The 14,418-nt window shown below is 38.0% G+C and overlaps 1 protein-coding gene across 4 annotated transcripts in view; it reads right to left on the bottom strand.

The window, feature by feature from the left end:
• Window positions 1-4,465: 4,465 nt before the first annotated feature.
• MGAT4A (alpha-1,3-mannosyl-glycoprotein 4-beta-N-acetylglucosaminyltransferase A) overlaps window positions 4,466-14,418 on the bottom strand; it is a 122,947-nt gene continuing 112,994 nt past the window's right edge. For all 4 annotated transcript variants that reach the window (XM_074991707.1, XM_074991693.1, XM_074991700.1 and 1 more), the window contains 4 exons: window positions 12,838-12,916; window positions 7,814-7,880; window positions 6,298-6,410; window positions 4,466-6,096 (listed from right to left, as the gene is read on the bottom strand). In XM_074991707.1, coding sequence (XP_074847808.1) covers window positions 6,070-6,096; window positions 6,298-6,410; window positions 7,814-7,880; window positions 12,838-12,916 — 286 coding nt within the window. In that variant the 3' untranslated portion in view covers window positions 4,466-6,069. The remainder of the gene's footprint in view (window positions 6,097-6,297; window positions 6,411-7,813; window positions 7,881-12,837; window positions 12,917-14,418) is intronic.

The following is a 14,418-nucleotide window of genomic DNA, read 5'->3' as shown; positions in this document are numbered from 1 at the left end:
TCAGGTGGCACTATCAGGTAAGGAATGGGTAGGTAAGTTTGGCTACCCAACAATGGATTGGCTTGCTTTCACTCCCTGCATCATTGTGGGTGCACGTTTGTCATCAAGTAGGAGGGGCAGCAGCTCATAACAGCCCTTGTCTGCAGGTATGTTCACACTCTTACAACCAGAACAAGAAGTCCTGTGGCATCTTACAGACTAACAGATATCTTGGAGCATAAGCTTTTGTGGGCAGGACTTACTGTTCTCAAAGATACAGACTAACATGGCTACCTCTCTGATACTCTTACAACCAGAGCTTCCTGTCTGATTCTGGCATACTCGTCTCAACAGCTCCAAAACTCTGCCCTGCAGAGGGGCAGCCCCTTGCAACTGGCAAGGCAGTCCTTAAATAGTCAGTTGTTAGAATCAGGTCATGTGCCTGTTTAGTCTTCCTGCCAAAAGTTCAAAAGGGCAGAAAAATGGCAGTCAAGAAAGCTGTTTAGGTTCTAATAGGGCATTCACAGGTTAAGCACTGAAATTTATTTTTTGTCTACAGCCTTGGGGCAGAAACAGAGAGACTTCAGCCTGTAAATGCAAAAGCTACGCCAGAGCAGCCACCTCTGGCCATTCTAAAGCTCCTACCATTTTGCATAAACAGATATTTGCGCTGTGTCCTTCCCTCACAGTCTTTTCACCTCACTTTCAGTCTCCTGATACCACCTTTCTGAAGTGTGGAACTGACTTAATTGTTTATTACGTTGTTCACTCTGGCTGCATCTACACTCGCATTCCGAATGCAAATGAGGGAAATCAAAAATGCACACGAGGGACAGGTTTACATATCTGATGCTCTCTTGCATATTCTTTTGAAAGAAGGAAAGCAATGTAGACGCAGGTCTTTTGAAAGCAAACCTCAGGGTCTGTCAGTTACCATTTTTGTACAGGGTGTAGCCCAAGGGCAGTACAGTAATAAGACAAAACTTCATATATAAATTCTTGGCCAGAACTGACGTTTCTGCTCTTCAATAAGCAGCGTCACATACAATCCATGCAGTTCAATAAACAAGGCTCTGAGACGAGAAAATACTTTAAATGCATTAAATCCCTATTTAATATACCTTGTGATGTTTGAAATACTTTAAAATATTGCTACACTGTTAAAGCAACACACTATCTCTTGGAAGCAGAAGTATTCTCAGCTTATGCAAGAACTACAGTTTTTTTATTTTAAAGTCTTTATTTCAAATATACATGGACAGCTGTGGCACATAGAAACAATGAAAGGCACAGTTGACATGACCCATATCAGGTTTTTCAAATATAGCAGCAAATTTTAAACAAAACTAGCCAATTTATAAAAATCTATTATAGCAGCTACTGTAGGACTGGTTAATGACAACATAATGGGCTTTGGGGGAGTTGTACAAAGTAAAGTTTGCCAGAAAACGTTTCAGGACTCAGCAGTATTAGATTCCACTAGGAAGAAGTATATACCAACAACTCCCCACCCCAAAACCTGAAAATGAAGATGGCAATTTTCCAAAAGCAGTGCTCAGTATCAAACTCAAGCACCAAACTTTCCTTTCAGACATGGTTTTTAAGCAAACTAGTTACAGTAAGACTTCAATATTGGATCACTAGAATTTGATCCTTCTAGGAAAAAACCCCCAAATCTGCTGGCAGTTCATTTTACAGTACTGTATCAGCCACTGTTATGGCTTGAAGAGAATGCACTCCAAGTCATCTATTGAAATTTCAGCAAACACTGAGCAACAAAGAAAAATGTACAATTTCAACAAGTAAAGCACTGTACCTTTGATCCTGGGGAGGCTGGGAATTCCTTTTGTGATCAGCTGTACGCTGGCACAACAGTGAGAGCTCCTGACCTGCAGGCAGCCACCACTTAACACGTTTTTTATAAAAGCAACCCTTCCTTCACAGGAATGTTTAGCACCAGTGATGATGATTATACCAGTTACCATTAAAGTCAACAGTAATAATGTTTTTTTCAATTAGGACTTGATCCTGCATCAATAAAATTAACAGGAGTAGGATGAACTGCCTGTCATGTACAGATAACGAAGTTTGTCCCCTCAAAACAAAATTTCATAGTTCTCAATATTAAGCTATCTAGAACTCTAACTCAAGCCTTACATCACAAAAACCCACTCAAGAGAACAATCAAATCAAGGAACATGGTAAAGGATGACAAATTCTTGGTGTCCATATTCATCCAATTCCTTTTCCAAAGGCAACAGGATGGCAGTAGCAGACAGGCTTTCGGCACTGAACTGTGACACTTGTAAATATAAGTGAGTATGAAGATGTTTTTAAAAATGTTTTAATCAAATTTTTAAAGCATACTTGTTAAGAAGAAACCTACACTTAACCACAAATTTGATTTTTTGGAACAATGGTATTGGAAATAATTTGTATTCTTGTTTCCAGGAAAAAAAAGCACAGGTTAGAAGCACAAGATGTAGATTAATACTGTAATCATTTTGGAGCAGATATTTCCAACAAAAGTATCATGGAATTACTGAAGGGATTTCATACCTGTTTACAGAAACAATAAAGGAAAATAGTACAAAGCTATCTAGTCTTGGTAAAAGACTAAACATGATCCCTCAAAATAATCAAAGGTACAGTGTGTTGCATCTTATAAGGCAGGAGTAGCAAGTCATTTTGCCTTATTCTAGCCTGTATCTTATCTCACACTCGCAAGGGACCCTCCTGATTTTCTAGTCTAAATTTTCCAAAGGCTAAGAAAAGCAGTGATGGGATGAGAATTCTAATTGGTCCAAAACTACGACAGCTGCCTTGAACCCTGCCAAACCACCATGGTATAGGGAAAAATATCATTGTTTATCCCCATGAATGTTAAGTATTAGTTTTCAATTAATGCAAATAAAGTTTACATCCCTGCGAGAGCAGAAAGTCCATAGTGGCTTTTTCCAGAAAAAGACCTCTAATACAAAAACTTTTGATATGGAGCCAAATCCTGCTTACATTACTCACATAAAAAGTCTTCAGCAGGACTATTTGCTTAGAATTTCTCTGAATAGATCAACTCTTTGCAGATGCTCTGGGCCCCACTAAAGGTCATCTGGTCAAAAAAAAGTATTTTAAGAAAAGCCATCAAATCTGGGGATTTAAATGCAATCTGGAAATGCCAAAAAAATGCAAGCTGTTCCAAAAAAGCTCTATATTTCCTTAAGCTATATAACAACTTCACAAGGAACTAATACCACTCAGTCAGAAAGAATTACTATTGTAAAGCCACAACAGGTTTTATTCTTCTATTTAGGAATGTTGAAGGCTGAACTAAAGGTCACTAACTATGAAAATGTAGAAAAAATCCTAAGGATTTAAAATTTATAGTAAATCCAGACACTGAGATGAGCTCTTCTGTTAAAAACTATTGCTTCTGTCTGACAGACTGACTGCACATCAGTATATTTTTGCAGTGTCTATAAATCATTCAAAACAAACTGGCTGATGTCCAGCAATATTTGAAGTGCTCTTATTCTTCCATAAATAGGCGGCTATCCAAAAAGGAGAGCACACCACTTTGGTGTGATTTGTCAATCAGAATCTGAGTTTAGACTCAATGGTATGTAGAGATAATTTTCATTAAACAATAACAAAAAATTTCTTATCTGATCCCTAATTGATTTATAATAAATTCACTTTTACTACTGTGGCACATTCATTTGTAAAAATGCAATCTGCCATAGCATGCCAGAGTATTTCTGGCTCCTGCTAGTAAAAGATCCAACAAAATAATCACAGTTTAAAAATCATCACAGTTTATCAAATAGGAGGCAATGGATGATGATTGACAAGTTTAAATTCAGTATTTTGACTGCTAGAAAAGTGCTCTTTGTTTAAAAAAAACAAACGACCATGGGGGAGTGCTAACTACAACAATACTAATATCACAAAAATGTGAGCAGTTTGAGGTGAGTTTCTATACATACAGGCTACATTTACACAAGAAACCTCTGTTGACAGAAGTGACTGTCAAAAGGGATTTCCCAGCAAAACTTCTGTCGACAGATTGCAAGTACACATAAAAGCAGATGGAAAGAGCAATCCGCTCTGTCAGTCAACAGAGAGCGGACAGACTGCCTGGTCCTCTCGACAGAACAGCTGACCGGAAGCCCTGTCTGTCGACAAAAGGGCCCCAGAGCATCTACATGGCTGTTTTATCTACAGAACACTGTTGAGAGAAGTGTTACACGTGGATGGAGAGAAGAATGCTGCCATTGGATGTGCCAGGTTCTGTCAACAAACCACACTTTGCATGCAGGCACTCCATGGTTTTTCCCAACAAAAGTCCAGTGTTGCCAGCAAAAGCTTCTCGTTTAGATGTAACCATAGAGATGTTAGGAGTTTCTTACATGTTGAATGTTGCTTTAGGAACAACAGGGCTGACTGACTAAACCCATAAGACAACACTGCTCGGAGGAAAGGCACCTAATAACGGTACTGGTAAATTTATTATAAATCACTTAAACTTCATGGACCAAGAGAACAATAGTTGTTGGCAACAAAAAAGTGCTTATTATGTTCAGAAACATGTATATGACTAAAAATTAAGTAATGATATACAATTTAATAAATAGCTATAGTTTAAATTAATGGTATCACTTGTATGTTCAATTGGGGAAAAAGAAACCCCAAAAAATCTCTCAGATCTACACTAAAATGCGATGACAAACCTATTAGATTTTAATTGTTAAATGGCATCAGTTACAAAGAGTGCTGTAAGAGCACTAATAGCTCACTAGCCCATGTGGGCTGCTCAACAGTTTAAAAAAAGCATTGTTTTCCTTGAAGCTCAAAGGGCAGGAAATTGACTTTGGGCCTGATCCTATTAAAGTCGATGGAAATTTTTTCATCCATTCCCACTGACCTTTAGTAGGACATATCCTTTTAAAAAAAGAAGTCAAACATTTATCTAAGGTAAATACTGAAATAAAAACATTTTAAAGGAGCTCTATAATGAGGTTACATTGCCTAATTTCCATTTTTTCCTGATGAAAACATCCTATCTTCATTTAAAATACTGAACAGAATTCATATGTATGGACACGAGACAAAATTCAAAATTTACAAACAAAATTAGGGAATGCTATTCTATACAGAGAATGAATTCATTTGGTTTAGTAACTGTCTACAAAGTTTGAAAAATGAGAGTTTGGTACTGAAATCTCTCTAAAATGTGATAAAATCACTGCTGATTTAGCATTTACATTATATTGAAATATTAAGATTCTTTAACATGCTTTTCATGTGACTATGCCTTGAAATCAGTAGATATGGCAGCCCACAAGGATCACGTTCTTCAGAATTCTGGCAATTAAGGCATGCTTATGCCTTTGAACAAAATCTTTCAGATTTTATGGTACAAAGGTAATTAAATTTGTTTTAGTTTTCTTAAACACTGCAGCTGAATTAAAATAAGGTATTAATTTTATGTTTTCAGTTGCAAAGAAAATGTAGAAAGATAATTTAAGCTAGATAATCCATTAAAAAAACTATATCAATTTAGCTTTTTATTGCATAAAAATATGTAGTTTTCAAATTATTTTAATAAATTAAATATCCCTAATGTTTTAATATATCTTTATATATAGATATATCCTGATAATCTATTAGAGGGTTTTGTTATTGCAAAATAAATGGAATCCCAGAAGTACCCCCTTCATAAAATGTATTTAATTATATTTTTTCCATCTTCAAGAAATTAAGAATATGTACAACTTCTCTATTACTATGCTATCAAAACATATGGGTTAAGAGTAGCAGGCTTCTGCAACCATAAGATGGTTCAGTTATGTAAAAATGGAGGACAACTTGGATCTCAGATGAATTATCAATGTGGAGCATCACTTTCTGGATGGATAAAGAAGGGCTACTTACAATCTTCTCATCTACAGTAGATTTCACAAGAGGTAGAGTTCAAGAGAAAAATAAAAGACAATAGGAATAAGGTGCATGCTCAATATTTTCAATTTGTGACTTATTAAAGATGCAGAAAAGTTGGCAAAGATGTTCTCTTCTCTTCCAAGCAGATTCTGATCAGGTTGTGACTTTTTTAATGTGAATCTAAAATAAACAGGAAAACAAACATTAAACAAAGCTGTAAGCTTTAGTATATTAATGTAAACCCTAATTTGTAGACAATTAAAAAGGAGAAATAGCTTTCCGATTAATCCAAAATTATTAGCTCAATATAGTGATGCAATTAAGAGACATCGCGTATTCGATATTCTGATTTTAAAAGGGATAAAGTATACAACATCTCACCTCATTCAGAATTGCCCAGACTGCTGAGTTTTGTATTACCGAAAGCCGAAATGATGAAATAGGGTTTAGACTTGGATCAACTGTGCCTTCTGCTATACCACTTTCAAATTTACCTTTAAAATGAGCAAAAGCATATCCTGAATAAACAATCTCCAGATAAACAAATAAGATATCTGGTTTGTAGAAAAGTTTCTAATTATTCAATACATAGATTTGCAGCAGTAATTCATCATAAATAAGGTTTTGAGAGGGTTTTTTATTTTATTTTATTTTTTTTTGTGCAGGGCTGGGGGAGGTTGCTTAAATCTAATCGTACAAGGATGGAAGCTTACACCAGTACCCAAAAATCTTCTATAATGCTCACAGTTCTTTGCTCTCAGCTTTAGTTTTTCATTGGCAAACACTACAGCACATCTATAGCCTCAGCACAGTGATTATGCAGCAGGGGTACCAATAAGCAATTAAAAATCTTAAATTCAGTCTAGCTGGGGGTGCTGAAAATATGCCATTTTTGGATAGGAAACTAAATGTGCATTCAGAGATCTAATTTTAGGCAACCAACCTTTAATATTTTATTTAAATATATTCCAACTATATGAAACATGTATGGGTAATGGTAGTCCTACTAGCAACAGATTTGATTATATTAGGATGAATATATATGTTGTAAAGATTAACAGACACACTAAAATAAATGAAATCTTTAGGTGTGGTTTAAAAAGTGATCAATAAAATCCTTTCACTTTGTTCAGCAAGTCAAACTGAAACGGGCAAGTAACATTCCTAAGGTGAGTTACCCACTGGGAATAACTAAACACATATAAAGCATTTTTAAAAACATTTTACTAATTCATATAGTTATAAAACAAATCTATTTCTGTGTGTGCAAAAGAATACAGCTGTTTCATGGTACAGAGTACAGGGCGCACCTCTGTCATTCAGTGCCCTCGGGACCTGAGCAGTCCCAAACAAGGGATTTGCCAGATGAGAGGTAGTTAATGCCCCCAGGGCTTCCCTCCTGTCCCCCAGCCCCTTTCAAGATTTCCCACTGCTCCACAGTTCCCTGGCCAGTCTCACCCCACAGCAGCTCCGTGGCCTGCCACCTCCCAGCCCCGCAGCTGGTTTCTCCCCTCCTCTCAACCATGGCCACTCCCAGCCCCACGGCTTCCCAGCCCATGGTTCCCTGGCCAGCTTCCTAGCCCCGCTGTTCCCCAACCAGTTCCCCAGCCACCAGGGCCCCATTGCTCACTGCTGGCTCTCCAGCCCCTGGGCCGTACTGTTGGTGGTTTGGCAGGGGCTCTGGCCCCAGCCCTGTGCTGCAGCAGGGCTGGTGGGGCCTCCAGCTCAGACCTGAGCCAGGCTGCCGGTCACTGCTATGGTCCCAGCCCCTGCCCTGCTGATGGAGGTCCTGTCCCAGTCCAGGGACTCTGTGGTCCTACAACATCTATGGTCATGCTGGAAGATGGATGTTGCTGGACGAGAGAATTCTGGATTTAAGAGGTTGAACCTGTATTACCTATCCTGAAATAACCGTCCTCCATGCGTTTGTCTTTGGTTTCTTTGCTTAATACCAAGTCTTCATTCTAAAATAAAACAGGTACAAAACAAAACAAGAACACTTATTTTTCAAGTAACTAATACATATGAAACCTTGAGAAAGATGTGGCTGCTCTTGTTGCCTATTTAGAACACTTTCTAAAATTGTTCATCTAGCCTACTATTTCCATGAGCAAACAAATGCTGCTAATAGCACAGATGTTTCTTAAAAGGAAAAAAAAAAACCTGGTTCAAAACCAACTGTATTTGGTTTCAGAGTAGAAGATACTTGGAAAAGTACCGCTCATGATAACTCACGATGACAGGACAAGGAATGATATTGCAGATACTGGCACATAAACATAAAACATTCAAGGGAAAGCCTGCTCTTAAGTTGATTTGGGGAAGACAGCAGTTAAGAAATCTCTTCCCACCCAAAGCACACTCATGAATAGGGCCATGCCAAATTCACAATTATGATAAAATTTCATGAACATAGGATTTTAAAAAGTGTACATTTGAAGAATTCAACTATTTAAATCTGAAATCACAATGTTGTAATTATAGCAATTCTGCCCCCAAAAGGAACTACTGAGGGTTGCAAAATTATTGTAGGAGAGTTGTGGTACTGGTACATTTACTTGTGCGCTGCGGAGGGTGGCAGCATTGATTTCAGAGCTGAGCATCTAGGGATCAGCAGCTGCTGGTTGTGAGCCCAGCTCTGAAGGCAGAGCTCCTGTCGCTGCTAGCAGCTGTACAGAAGCAAGGATGGCATGGCGTGGTATTCTTCTGAGCTGGTTTCTCAGTCTGCAGATATCCAGTTCTGAAGGCAATGCAGAACTAAGGATGGCAATACTGCGACCCTCCCTACAATACACTTGTAACTCACCCAACCCAGCCCACCTTGCAACTCCCTTTTGGGAGATTTTCATGATCATGAATTTGACAGGATCATATTTATGAAGTTATACAGCACACTCCAATCTTAAAAAAAGGTCTAGCTCATCCTCCTGCTGTATTCACATAGAAATTGGATATGCTCTTGAGTATCAAGTATTTAGGCTCACCATACTCCTATAGATGGTTTTTGTTCTCATCTGCAGTTTGAGGATGTAGGATCAGAAACCTTTCTGCCACCACACTGGGACTGGCTGTTTGTTCTACAAACTGAAAATGTTTCCATAGCTGAAACAACTCAGTTTGTAACACTAGAATGATAATTAAAAGTCAACTTCCATTGACTAAGTATCCACAGAGCTGTCTGCCATCGAACAACTTTTACTTATTTCCAATTAACAGATACTCAGAAGAGCTATCAGCAGCTATCAACTTGCTTTTATCCAGGCCCCCCATTCCTGTAATGGGAAAGTCCAACGCAAGGGTAGGCCACAAGCAAGGGTAAGCTACTTGGAAACTGGAGCAATGATACTTTAAGAAATTCTTAGGTATCACAGTATGCAATACCCTCCTTCTAAGGAAGCACCTGTCAAGGCCTGTGTCCAACTTCTAGCACCTGGCGAACACATAATTAGGTGACTACTGCTGCCCTAACAATGTTTTTCTTTGACACAATTACCAACCAGAAGTAAATAATGTACTTGTTTGAAGAACTTGATCTTTCTTGTAGGGATCTGATCCTTTATTTCACAGGCTTCTCTAATGGAATACTTCAGCTATCTAGCAACTAGTGCTTTAGGATGTCATTTTTGGCTTTTAATGATGCATGACTTTTCTGTACATTTACATTCTTGCCAAGTGATTTTAACAGCTTGGTGGAAATCAGATGTTTGCTGGAGCTTTTCTTTTTTGATGCGTAGGCTTTGTAGAGAATGATGAAAAGACTATCTCCTGGGATTCATGAAATCCCTAATTTACTTTTGATAAAAAATATATTTAAGATGAAGAGCCACCTGATCAATGCAAAAAACACAGTATTTGTGCTTTTTCAATACAAAATGCCTCTCCAACAGACCCTCCATGTACAAAGGGAAGGACACTAGCAAGCTTACTTTATTAAAGACATGAATGTGTACAATAGGCTGGTAATTGCATCCATGATCAGATCAGCTAAACCCAAAAGAATCTACTCTGAGGAATTTGTGGTGATTAATCCAAAATGCATGATCGATGGATGAGAGCAAATCCTAAGGTTTGCTTACTTCTCTACCTAAAAAGCTAGCTACCATTTTTGGAGTGTACACTTTAAGACACATGCCAATCCATTCTGCAAGTACTCCAGGATTTGAAAATATTTTGCTGAACTCAGCTTGAAGTTTCTGTCCTGCATCAGCCACTGAATTTGTACTCAGCTCTGCTAGAGTCTGTGGTATACATGTAACACCAGAGGTGAGTCTGCTTCTTACAGGGCTCCCCGCCACTGTAGTGCTAGCACCTCAGTGCTGGCAGGGTCTACATTTCTTGCTGTGGCCACTGGATGGGAGGCAGGCCTAGTACAGGGCTCAAGCTCAACATGCTGAGATCTGCATGACTTTGCTGATAGCAGGGAAAGCTGGAAGTATATTACTGGAAACTATTCTTACTTGTGGCCAGCATTAGCAGAGAAGAGCCAGAGTGGGAGAGCAAAGGTTACTGCTGGGTACAGAAGATGCAAAACTCCCTCAGCATCTGACAAAGTGGGTCTCTGCCCACAAAAGCTTATGCTCCAAAATCTGTTAGTCTATAACATGCCACAGGACTTAATTGTTCTTGTGGACACAGACGAACACGACTACCCCACTGACACTTGTCCCCATGCAAGTTAATTCAGATTAATTTTTCTGGATATTCACAAGTAGACAAGCCACAAGATCACTTTCCAAACTTTTCTATGCAATCACTTGAGATAGAAAATTATTTTTAGATTCTCTTTAAAAAGCTAATATCCTCATTAATCACTTGACTAAGAAACTAGGAATTTAAAAAAAACAAACATGGCAAGACTCATGACAAAAATCATGAGAACTGGCAGAAAAGTTTAACCCCTTTCACGGGTCTCTAGTTGTCTCTCTGTATGTCTCTGAGCCTGTGTCTACACGTGCCCCTTCCTTTCGAAAGGGGCATGTTAATGAACCTGTCTGAAAGATGCTAATGAGGCACTGCAATGAATATGAAGTGCCTCATAAGCATAATGGTGACCACGGCGATTCAAAAGTGCAACTTTTTGAATCGCGCGCTGCCCGTGGATACAGGACCTTCCGAAAGGACCCCCCCCCAGTTTTCAAAAGCCCTTCTCTTCCTATCTGGTGCTCAGAAGGCCTTTCGAAAACGGGGAGTCCTTTCAAAAGGTCCCGTTTTCATGGGCAGCGTGAGATTCGAAAAAGCCGCACTTTCGAGTCGCTGCGGTCACCATTATGCTAATGAGGTGCTGCACATTCATTGCAGCACCTCATTAGCATCTTTCAAACAGGCTCATTAACATGCCCCTTTCGAAAGGAAGGGGCACGTGTAGACCCAGCCTGAGTTTATTTAGACATGTAAAAAGTATGATGAAATACAACCCTATTAAAATTAACTTCGATGTTTAGAATTGGAAACATGATAAATATATTTTTTTAAAGAAAAATATTGACAAACCAACAAGAAACAAGGGGAAGAGATCAAGATATAATATGACTTACAACACTCCTCACCTGTTCCTGTTTGTAATGTTTATCTTTTCTGACCACCAACGTAAAACTCACCAATTTAAATCAAAACAAAAAAAGCAGTCAAGTAGCACTTTAAAGACTAACAAAATAAAATAATTTATTAGGTGAGTTTTCATGAGACAGAACCACTTCTTCAGACCATAGCCATACCAGAACAGACTCAATATTTAAAAGCACAGAGAACCAAAATTACAGTTACTAGAGTACTATTAGCCTGAAAAAGTGGATCTGTCCCACAAAAGCTCACCTAATAAATTATTTTGTTAGTCTTTAAAGTGCTACTTGACTGCTTTTTTGTTTTGATAGAGTAGCACGGCTTTCTCTCAGTTACAATTTAAATCAAATCAACTCTACCCAGTATAACAAATATCTTGAGACAAATGCAGGGCTAATGTAAGCAAATGCAGTTCTATTTTTCAGTTGTTTATGCCAGTTCTGAATGTGGCTAGAGATACGTCCATTGTGAAATAATGCAGGTCTTCAAATAATTTTTGCATTTCAAGCAGTTATTTCTTTTTTATAATTCCACTTTCTAAAAAAAGACATGTTATCAGTAAATTCGGCCTCTCAACATAAAAACGTGGGAAAATGAAAGAATCTTGTTTCGATTAAAATTGTGACGTGATATCTCCTAAGTGTTGAAGGTGGGATTTGTGTCGGGGAGGTAGGTGGGAATAAAGTGGGGATCATCAGATGGGTATCAATTGTAACGAGATCAGACAAATACTTCAGATTGCTCTTTCGATATATAGTTCGATATATATATATACCTCTTTCTGAAGTAGTGTCTTTGCTGTAGGAATAGAAATTTTTGTGGTGAAAGACTACAGATTTTCCTTTAGGTACAGTGGTTAGAGTCTGACTTTAGTCTGGAATTGACATCATTCACTGCATTGCCATTGTGAGTTAAAATCCAGGTTCTTTGTGTAGAAGGAATAGAAAGTTTCAGACTCTCTTCTATTAACTTGACCATTTAGATGTCACAATACCTACTTAGTTTGAATTGTGGCAGATCATTAAAGCTGAACAATCAGTGGATGAAAAATGAGGAAATGGAGTGAAGCCAATTGCTCCAAAATACAATTCTTGAAAAATAGCAGCCACTAAACAAAAGCAGATGAGTAAAACTGCTCTCTTCCCTCCAGATACCAACTTCCCTTTTCCTACACTTTATTCTGAAGGAAAGTCTCTGTTCTTTGTGAATAAGGTCTGCTTAAAGAAAAGAGAAATACTGTTTGAGATTATTTCAATTCCAATTAGAGAGACGCTCATTTTCCCAACCCAATGAAGTCACTACAAATGATGAGCTTTGCTTTTATTCTAATCTAGAAAGGGAAGAAATTAAATGTAGGCATACCTTAAAAGGCAGAACATCCACTGTAGTATTTAGTAGTATATCTCCAGGATGCTCTGGGTTGCCACTATGAAATAAGTATCTATAAATGCAAAATTAAAAATAAACAAACTGCACACATCAGTCACAGTTGGCCTAATAAGCAACATTAAACAACACTATGAAAATCACACAGGTAGCTCATCCTAGTTCAGCTACGAAATCAATTGAAAATTAGTTTCATATACTAATGTACTGGAAAGCTCTACTTTAACAGAAGGTATTGAGATTTTAAAATGTGGCCAGGCAAAGTTTTTTTCATAGATTTATGTGCAACTAGAACCTGGACATAGGATAGTAGTCATATAAAGCTGTCCTTGATCCCTCATGGTTATTCTGTGAGACAAAGGGGACGGGGTAGGCAACACTGTCTATTTCTTAGAACACAGGAAAATTTTATTTATTCTTAACTCTGCTGCTGACCAGCTGCGTAACCATGGGCAGTTCACAAAGGTCCCGCTACACCCTTTCTTTCGCATCTAATACTAAATAACTCCTTTCATAACAGGCTTTGAAATCTAGGGATGAAAAATGTTATTCTGTTAATAAAAAATGCTGTGTGGATGTTCTGGGGGCCTTCTGTCAACAGATTGGGCTTCTGGTTGACCAGGCAGCCCTGTTTGCTGAGTTTTCAGTTGCCTGTTCTGTCTAGAGAGTGGATGAGCTCTCCCCGTTGACAGAGCAAATCTCTCTTTCAATCCACTTTTGTATATGGCTGCAATCTGCTGATAGACGTTTTGTTGGAAAAACTCTTCCGATGGAAACGTCTGTCTACAGATGCCTCTAGCGTAACCGTAGCCTATGTGAATGAGAAACACCAATATTATTTACCACTAGATGGTATCCATTGCTTGGGAATTTATTAAGGTCATTCATTGACATTAATAGAAACGAGACTAACTTGCTAAGATTAATCTCTTTTTCACTGGTTATAGAAATGATAGCTAAACACAACTTATTTAACAGGCCTTTGCTGTTCTTAATGAATCTAATGTATGTGAAATCTATTAGCACTGAAGCTCTTATTTCATCTGATAACCTAAAGTAAGCACCATCGAACACATTACATACACACCATCACCCACTTAAAAATAGTTCAAGACTGATCTCTTCACAAAACTATGGGGAAAAAAATCACAATGTATTAAAATGTAATTGATAAAACATCTCATTTGTTATTATTTAATGTGTCTAGAGCTGGATAAGTAAGTTGCCATTAATCCATGTAATCCACAAGAAATCATCTTTTTTTTCCTGTGATTAATGACCCTTACTAAAAGCTTCATTAAAAGAAAGGAAAAGAGGAAATACAAGCTCTCCAGTCCTGATTTGGGAAAACATCTATATTCAGACAAAATAACACATGCTTACCCCTTTAAACACTTGCTTTCTTGAATAGTGAAATTTTCTGATATAGTGATGTGACAAAAATATCCTAAAACATTATTAGGGCCCTGAGACAGACGGAGCCAAATTCTGATATCAGATACATGCATGCAAGCTCCACTGAGTTCAGTGGCATACACTGCGTTCACCAGAAATTGC

This window comes from Carettochelys insculpta, chromosome 1 (assembly GCF_033958435.1).
Source record: "Carettochelys insculpta isolate YL-2023 chromosome 1, ASM3395843v1, whole genome shotgun sequence".
Taxonomy (NCBI): Eukaryota; Metazoa; Chordata; order Testudines; family Carettochelyidae; genus Carettochelys; species Carettochelys insculpta.
The sequence above is the reverse complement of the archived record's forward strand: the minus strand, read 5'-3'. Positions and strand labels throughout refer to the sequence as shown.